The following is a 7776-nucleotide window of genomic DNA, read 5'->3' on the forward strand; positions in this document are numbered from 1 at the left end:
TAGTTGCATCTTTCTCTGGTTTTGTTATCAGTATAATACTTGCCTCCAGGAATGATTTTGGAAGAATTATTTCCTTTTCAGTTTCATTGAAGAGTTTGAGGAGTATTGGGATTATAGCTTCTGTAAATTTCTTTACAGAAATTCTGTAGAATTCAGCTGTGAATCCATCAGGACCTGGACTTTTCTTTGTTGGTAGACTTTTTTAAATTGCATTTTGAATTTCATTGGCTGTGATTGGGTTCTTAAGTGCTCTTATATCTTCTTGATTCCATTTTGGTAATTTGTACTTTTCTAGGAATCTATCCATTTCTTCTGCATCTTCAATTCTGTGAGAGTAAAGATTTTCAAAATAGCTATTGGTTATCTTCTGAGTTGACACAAGTCCTGTGGTAATTTCACCCTTTTCATTCCTGATTGCTTGAATTTGAGTTTTTTCTTTCTTCTTTTTGATGAGGTTAACTAGGGGCTTATCAATTTTATTTAATGTTTCAAAGAACCAGCTTTTGATTTGTTAATTCTTTGCACTGTTTTTCATTGTCTTGATTGTATTAATTTCTGCTTTAATCTTTATAATTTTCTCCCATCTTTGGGATTTGGGTTTGGTTTGCTCTTCTTATTCTAGACATTTGAGGTGCAGCATGAGGGTATTTATTTGTCCCCATTCTGTTTTCCTAATGTGTGAGTTCAAAGTTATAAATTTCCCTCTAATAACTCCTTTCATTGCGTCCCGTAAATTCTGATAAGTTGAGCTTGAATTTTCATTGAATTGTAGATATGGTTTAATTTCATCTGTAACCAAGTGGTTGCTGAAGAGGGTGCTATTTAATTTACATGTATTTATGGGATTTTTCTTTTGTCATTTATTTCCAGCTTAATTGCACTGTGGTCAGGTAATATGCGTGGGATAATTTCTGTTTTCTTGCATATACTTAAGCATGATGTATAGACTAATATACGGTTTATTTTAGAAAATGTCCCATGTGCAGCTGAAAAAAATGTGTATTCAGATGTGGACTCTGTAACTGTCCACTAAGTCCATTTGTTCCAAGTTCTGGTTCAGTTCTGCTACTTCTGTGCTAATTTTTTGTCTGTTTGACCTATCTTTTTGGGAGAAGGGGGTGTTAAGGTCTCCTGTTAAGATTGTGGTATTGGATATTAGATTTTTTATGTCCATTAAGCTTTGTCTAATATAGTTGGGTGCTCCGATGTTTGGTGTATACATATTTGTGAGTGTTACCTCTTCCTCTTGAATTTTTCCCCTAGTCAATATGTGGTGTCCTTCTTTATTTAATTTGATCATTCTTAGTTTGAAGTTCCGACTGTCTGTGAACAGAATTGCTACCTTTGCTTTTTTCTGAGGTGCTGGGGCATGTAGTATTGTTTTCCATCCTTTGACTTTCAGCCTATAAATTTTTGTATGAGTTAAGTGTGTTTCTTGTATACAGCATATTGTTGGATTTTGCTTCCTAATCTACTCTGCCAGTCTATTTCTTTTAATTGGTGAATTTGGTCTTTTTACATTGATGGTTATAATTGAAATGTATATGATTAACATGTTATTTACCTGCTGTTGCATGCCATTTTTTCTCCTGTGTTTAATTGTTTGCCCTATTTGGTGGGTTCTTTCTGTTCTCATATGTGGAATTGTGGTCATTTTGGTCCCTCTCTAGAATATCTTCTAGTAGTCTGTGTACGGTTGGCTTTGTCATCATGAAATTCTTTAGTTGTTTTTTGTCTTGGAAGTATTTCACTCCTCCATCAAACTTGAAAGAGAGTTTTGCAGGTTATATCATTCTGTGTTGGATTTTTTCTTTTTTTTAAAGACTTGAAGTACTCTGCTCCATGCTCTTCTTGACTTGATGGTTTGTGAAGAGATATCTGCCGTTATTCTGATGGGTTTTCCTTTAAATGTGATCTGTTTCTTTTCTTTAGTGGCTTTTAGTATACTGTACTTGTGCTGGATTTATGGGATCTTGATTATTGTATGTCTGAATGTGTTTTTAATTGGGTTGGTGTTATTTGGAGTTCTATATGCTTCTGTTATTTGAATGTCAGATTGTTTCCCCATATTTAGGAATTTTTCTGCTATTACTTCTGCCCATATTCTTTTTATATCATTTGTATTGACTCCTTTCTCACTGATACCTATTAGTCTTACATTGTTCATCTTTGCATCACCTTGTAGGTGTTGAATTGTTTTTTCCTGCATCCTAATTGTTTTTAAGAGATCTTTTCTTCCCTTTTCACTAGCTTCCACAGTATCTTCAAGGTCTGAAACTCTATTTTCACTTTCATTCAAACGGTTTTGTCAGCTTGTGATTGAGTTTTAATTCTCTGTATATCTCTTTGCATCTGCTTCATGTATTCTATTTCTTTCCTATATTGCTCATTCAAGGATTCCATTATTTTTCCAATCTCCTCTTTTTTATAAGTGTCTTCTTTAAAAGCACTTAGTAATTTTTCATTATCGTTATCATTGTTTTTTACTTCAGATATTATTTCTGATTTGATTTCTTCTGTACATTTCTGCAGTTGTTTCTTTACTTAAGATGCTATTAATTCAGAGATTTCAGGTGTGTGATTTCCAATTTCTTCGATGCTGGTTTCTCCTGCATTTGCTCTGGGTGGGCTCGGGGCCTGAAAATGCGTTTTGCTCCTTCTCTTCATCATTGTGTATAGGACTGTCCTCTGACCTTTGGTTTAGAGCTTTGGTTTTGCTGCAGCTACTATTTTAGCACCTACCAATATTCTTACCCAAGAGAGATTATGTGGTTAAGGCACTTACAGCTTTGTATTTATAGAACTACAATTAGGAACACTAATAATGGGTAGTGATATTTATTTATTATAATTTTTTTGTATTTTAGGGAAGGGTCTACAGGGTGTTCAGGGTCTCACTACTAGACTGGACTCATAGTGATCCACCTGTTTACAGCCTCCCAAGAGATGGGATTACAGGAGTGTACCACCACGCCCAGTCTCAATTGCTGTCTCAGTGCACCCCGGAGGTGGGGACAGCATGGCAGGCCTGGAGATCGAATCCTGGCCCCTGTACCTGCTTGTAGGTGCTTTAATCCACTGAGCTATTTGGCTGGCTCTTAATTTTTTTTTTCAGTACTGGGGATTGAACTCAGGACCCTGCACTTGCCAGACAGGTGCTTATTTTACTGAGTTATCTCTCTGGCCCCGTGTAGTGATATTTAGCAGTTGATAAACTTTTATAACTAATGGGCTTGTATTTTAGACCATAAGAGCAAACATTATATGTCTGTAGCTTAGCAGATATTAAATTGGTATTTGTATTTAAATTAGTTCCCCTAAGTTTTGTCTGATCACCTCCCCTTGATGTACATGGGTTCTTCAGGCAGACTAGTTCACTCCGGTTACCTGTTGCACCCTCTCTCAATCAGGAGAGTAAGAGAGGATGCTCTCATAGATCAGGGTCTAGCCAAGTGTTTCAGCTTACTGGGTCCGGATCGCCCAAGTCTGAACTCATCCCGAGGTGCCTGGCTTAGGTCTGGCTTCTGTACTCTGCTTCTTCCTGCTGTAGCCTGTGGAAGTGAACCTGCTTTGCCCCTCTGGCAAGATATTTAGCTCCTGGATTAGCTGGGTGGTCTGGCCCCTAGCCTCTCTGCAGGGAGTTCTGCCACAGGGTTCCACACCAGGCCTCTAAGCCATGTCTGAGTTCTGGCTGGATATGGATCTGGGGAGCGGGTGAGCAGATGATGAAAGATGCCACGCACACGCTGGACCTGGGCTCTGGTAGGAAAGGGGTCTGGGCAGTGCTGAAGTCCATGTTATTAACCAGAACATGATAACAATTCTGTCTAAGTGCCTGGGCTGTGTCTAGCAAAGCCCTCACTGGATCCCAGGAGCTTCACAATTCCCAGCAAGTAAATAAGTGAATGACTGAATGAATTTCAAGCTCTCACTCTACCAAGGCATGTTCTCCCTGGCAAGGTGCTTATTCTTTATGTTATAAAGGAGTTAACCTGAATTTTGACTGGCATAACAGCTAACCCAAGAATTTGCAAAGACCCCATTTCCTGAGGGCCAGGAGTTGGGGGAGTTTTTTCTTGATTTTTCCTGAGTAGACCCTGCCGAGGAATAAGGAAAGAGAGCAAGCCAGATGCAAGCCAAGGTGGAGAATTCAGCTCACCTGTTCAGTCGCAGTCCTTATCTCTAGCTGTGGGCCTCTACCTCTCTCTCCTTCCATCTTGTTCTTTCTCTCTCTGCTTCTTAATCTCAGCATCCCTGGGGAAACCGCATGCCCCACCCCCAGCAGGGAGTGCTTCAGTGAGGCTGCTTTAGTGGTCTGGGATTTAGGGTTGAATTAGCCAATTAGAAGGTTAATGCATGATTGTAGACCTGGGGGGCCTGGTGGTGACCCTTGCCCATTTGCCATTTAACTGAATTAGCAGTGGCCCATTAGCGATTTTTCTGCTTACGAAATTGCCAGCAAGTTATCCTGAGTTCTGAATCTGCATTCTGCGTGTATTCCACTTAGCACGTGAGTGCTATGATCACTGCGTAAGTGATCTAATGAGAGCCTGGTCTCTGGACAAGGGAAAGTTTCACAAGGCAGGCTGCACAGATCCCAGACGGTGGCATGCTTCCTTTTTGATTTAAAAAAGATGGTGTCAGGCTGGGTGATGACTCTTCTATTTCACCTTCTCTGATGTGGCTCAGGCAGGCCATACCATCACCCTCTCGAGATTGATTCTTGCTCCTGTTCCTCAGGGTTCAGTGCGTTTCCGAAGGCTGGTATTTAGAGAGAAGCCCTGCTTCCACAGCACCCAACCTTTGGCTCTCTCCTTTGAGTTTGCTGCTAGGGATAATAATGAGCTTTTCAACTGTCTGTCTGCAGTGGTTAAGAGTTTGAGGTCTGGAATCAAAGTTTGGTTTCCTAAGAAGCAGACATCAAGTCCAAGATTTGAGTGGAGTTTATCTGGAGGGCTGGTCTTTTAAAAAATCACAGAGGATGAGGAAATAAATCAAGGAAGAGAAGGCAGCTGATAAGAGGTAAACTATCAAGTCAGATCCCATAAGAAGCAGCTGGAGCTCAATTCCATGGGGAAGGAGACGGAACCAGGCCTCCAGGTCATCTTCCTGAGGGAAAGGGGGCTTAGGTGCTTATGCTCTGGTCCCCGTCACTGACCGCTGTCCCTGGGAATGGCAGTTTGCAAACACTCTCTAATGGCGCCATACTCAGGGTAAAATGACTTCAGGTCATTTTAGCGTCTTCCCTTGGAGTGGAAGTTCTGAGGGAAATGGACAGGGTTCTGTGTGCAAAACCAGAGCACATTTAAACCCGGCTTCAAGTCCTGACTCCGCGTATCTTAGCTATAGATCTCAGGCAAACTTGCTGACTTCTGTGAAAATTTAGATCCTTCCTATATAAAAAGTGTATCTTTTATAATATATACTTCATGGGGCTGATAAAGAGACTGAATGAGATTTGGCACATAGTCAGCTGAGGACTGTGTTTGCCAAATGAAAAAGGGAAATAAAAGTGAATTTTCATTAAGAATTACAGAACTTCTTTCCTTTGCCTGTTTACATAATGAATACTCAGTATAAACAAGTGAGAAAAAAGGCAGCGCCTAGTGGTAGTCTTTGCTTACTGGACTTTAAGTCTACTTTTTATCTAACATGGAGGAGAATTTGTATTTCAGATTCCAAAACATCTAATCGTTTGAGTGATGGATGAGGCATCCTCTAAGGATTTGCAAAGACAAAACCAAACCTTTAAAAGAAATTATAAATTTTAAATTTTCTGGTATGCAAATTTACAAAAGTAAAATAAATGGGTAAAATAACATGGATTTAGTTCCACATGTAAAATAGTAATAATTTAGGATATAATTAATATAAAATTATTATTCTTTCTTTTTTTTGGGTATTTTAGGGAAAGGTCTACAGGGTGTTCAGAGTCTCACTACTATAGTGGACTCGTAGTGATCTGCCTGTCTACAGCCTCCCAAGAGCTGGGATTGCAGGTGTGCACCACCACGCCCAGTCTCAATCGCTGTCTCAGCACACCCCAGGCGCAGGGCCGGCAGGGCAGGCCTGGGGAGTGAATCCCTAATCTGCTGGGCTATTTGGCTGGCCCTTAAAATTATTAATTAGATATTTTATATTTCTAACTTCATCATTAAAATCCAGCTTGCACCTACAGTGTATCCCTTTTAGACCAACTGCATTTCAGGTGCTTGATGGACATCATGTAGGCCCAAGAGGCAAGTCCAACGGCCTCGAGTTGCTTTCAGAAGACAATCCCAGTGGAAAAGTTCCATTTTCTTTTTCTTCCTCTTCATAGATGACAATACTTCTTTGCATATATAAAAGTGAAGTTGGCTTTAACTCAGGCATCATGGGAAATTGACAGTTTCTATAATGAAATTTCACACATGGAAACCATGGTGAGATTCTTAGCAGGTGTAAAATCTGACGACGTTATTTCTTTAACTGCAACTTAATGGAAGCTGCAGCAGCTGTTCTCCTTTGTGCATTTTCCAGATCTCATTGCCAACACAAGTTCTTGGCAGCCACAGGAGAAGTATCAACTTGCTTCTTCATTTGGGAAACGAAATTAAAACCTCAGCTCCTTGCTAACCGTCACAGATTTGGTAAGAGATAGCAGGGCCAACACACAAGCCGCTATTAAAATATTGATGGCTTTGGTTTCCTCAGGTGCTGCTGCTAACATCTGCAGAAGATTTGGACTGCACGCCCGGATTCCAGCAGAAAGTGCTCCACATTAATCAGCCTGCTGAATTCATTGAGGACCAGCCAGTTCTAAACTGTAAGCAATGCCACTCAAAGTGCTCTTGCCCTCGTCTCATGCTTGGATTCACCAGTAGCTAAAGATGTGTCTCAAGATATGATATTTTCTAAAGCAGTGCTCTCTGACCATTTTTATGCCACTGCTTGATCCAGGGTGGAAGAGTTTGAACCAGCACCTTGCCAGTGTAGGGGTCAACGGAACAGTAGGCATCGCTGTCCTGTATTTTATCATCAGTGTTTCTCAGAATAGGGGAGTGCCCGCCCCCACTGTGAGGCCTCCACAATGTAAAGGAGATGAAATCGACTTGGGGTGTGCTCCCGGGCACACCCCAAGAGCAACATCATTACCTTCCTGAAGATTGCTGTCCTACCTGCAGTTTCTCATACATAGCACTAGGTCGAATAATGGGGAAAGCGTGATATTAGTGGCTGGGTATTTTTAGACACAATCACAAACTCTGATTCTTTAATAAGATAGTTTTCAGGAAAATCCAAAACCTTTACTGTTTATTAGGTGGATTAATCTCACATTCCCCAAATTCTAATTGGTTTCCTTAAAATGTGTGTCCCTCAGATCTGCGCTTATGATCTTGTGGGACTTTTTTTTGCGGGGGGGAAGGGTCTACAGGGTGTTCAGGGTCTCACTACTAGAGCGGACTCATAGAGACCCACCTGTTTACAGCCTCCCAAGAGCTAGGATTGAAGGCTCGCGCCACCACTCCCAGTCTCAATCACCAGCTCAGTGTGACCCAAGGGCTGGGCCAGCACGGCAGGCCCAGGAATTGAATCCCTGGCTCTTGCGCTTGTTTGCAGGAGCTTTAATCCACTGAGCTATTTGGCCAGCCCTTCTCTTGGTGTTTTTAACACCGATATTATATTACATTACAAGCATAGTTTTACACAGTAGACTTTCAAATGGATAGCAGATACAACTGCTTAATTATGGGCTCTTAAGTGCCTTTTTTTTTTTTTTTTTTTTTTTTTTTTTTT

At 40.8% G+C, this 7776-nt stretch overlaps 1 protein-coding gene across 1 annotated transcript in view; it reads left to right on the plus strand.

Moving 5' to 3' along the window:
- The window catches only part of Cdh13 (cadherin 13), a 1069859-nt gene that overhangs the window by 214441 nt on the left and 847642 nt on the right, over positions 1 to 7776 (plus strand). Inside the window, exon 2 of the mRNA XM_004646558.2 lies at positions 6694 to 6805. Coding sequence (XP_004646615.1) covers positions 6694 to 6805 — 112 coding nt within the window. The remainder of the gene's footprint in view (positions 1 to 6693; positions 6806 to 7776) is intronic.

The sequence above is a fragment of the Octodon degus genome, unplaced genomic scaffold (genome assembly GCF_000260255.1).
Source record: "Octodon degus isolate 3935 unplaced genomic scaffold, OctDeg1.0 scaffold00271, whole genome shotgun sequence".
In the NCBI taxonomy this organism is placed as follows: domain Eukaryota; kingdom Metazoa; phylum Chordata; class Mammalia; order Rodentia; family Octodontidae; genus Octodon; species Octodon degus.